The sequence below is a fragment of the Microtus ochrogaster genome, chromosome 10 (genome assembly GCF_000317375.1).
Source record: "Microtus ochrogaster isolate Prairie Vole_2 chromosome 10, MicOch1.0, whole genome shotgun sequence".
Lineage (NCBI taxonomy): Eukaryota > Metazoa > Chordata > Mammalia > Rodentia > Cricetidae > Microtus > Microtus ochrogaster.
This window is the reverse complement of record NC_022016.1, coordinates 52,117,674-52,118,641: the sequence shown is the minus strand read 5'-3', so window position 1 is coordinate 52,118,641 and position 968 is coordinate 52,117,674. Positions and strand designations below refer to the sequence as shown.

Below are 968 nucleotides of genomic sequence, written 5' to 3'. Positions count from 1 at the left end.
AAACTCTGTCTCAAAATAAAATAACAAAGTGAATCTTAAATGATGTAAAGGAGATATAAGCTCTGAGTCCTACAGCATATCTTGTAGAATTTACAATCTAATCAAGATCATAGAGGCAGAGACACTGGACAGTGTGAGGAAATGAACTGTTTAGAGCAGAATTGAGTGACAGAACTGGTCAAGAAGGTTTCATAAAGACTGTCTGCTGTTTATCAGGTATTAAAGTACTTGGACAATGGGGAGGGCCAAGTGCCAGAGAGATTACAAAGTATTTCATCCTTCTGCCATTGTATGTGGTCCTTTACATGGTAGTGATAGCACTTCTCTTCCCTGGAGTGAAATAGTGCATTTTGTCTTTTAACAGGAGTGTGACCAGGTGCATGTGGAAGATGTGGCTTCTGATGACAATGGCCAGGATTTGAGGTGTGGTAAACACGGTGATGCCTTGAACATCAGTACACCCAGTATGTGCACAACACTGAGTGCAGAGGAAGAGAAAGATGAGAACACTTGCTGTCTACTGTTAGAAGAGTCCAAGGCCAATGTGACTGACCCTGACATATGCTGAGGCAGCGGTAGAGAAGTGATGGGAGCAGAGCAGGAAGTGGAGTGGTGCTGATCTGTGAGGGAGCAGGTGCAGGCACCTTTAGAGAGGCCTCAGTGATGACCCCAAGAAATCTCAGGTAGTGACACTGGATGCTGAGCCGGCATCTCAGAGTGAAGAGTATGCTGGTTTCCCTTCGCACAGATTCTCCATCAGAGAAAGCATGCTTCTAGACTAGACGGTCGTAGTTGCACTTAAGCATCAGGAACTTTACCCCGTAATCGTGGAGCTTTGATGGTGTCAGGAATAACCCTACGAATAGTAGTCAACTGTCGTATTCTTGTGAAAATTAAGCCAGGGCCGTCCCATTGGCAACTCAGTCTCCTCATTGCTCTGTTAGTTACTCTTTCTTCTGACCCACTGA

At 44.9% G+C, this 968-nt stretch overlaps 1 protein-coding gene across 4 annotated transcripts in view; it reads left to right on the top strand.

Moving 5' to 3' along the window:
- Eya3 (EYA transcriptional coactivator and phosphatase 3) overlaps positions 1-968 on the top strand; it is an 89,129-nt gene that overhangs the window by 71,999 nt on the left and 16,162 nt on the right. For all 4 annotated transcript variants that reach the window (XM_005353121.3, XM_026781986.1, XM_005353120.3 and 1 more), the window contains one exon: positions 365-423. In XM_005353121.3, coding sequence (XP_005353178.1) covers positions 365-423 — 59 coding nt within the window. The remainder of the gene's footprint in view (positions 1-364; positions 424-968) is intronic.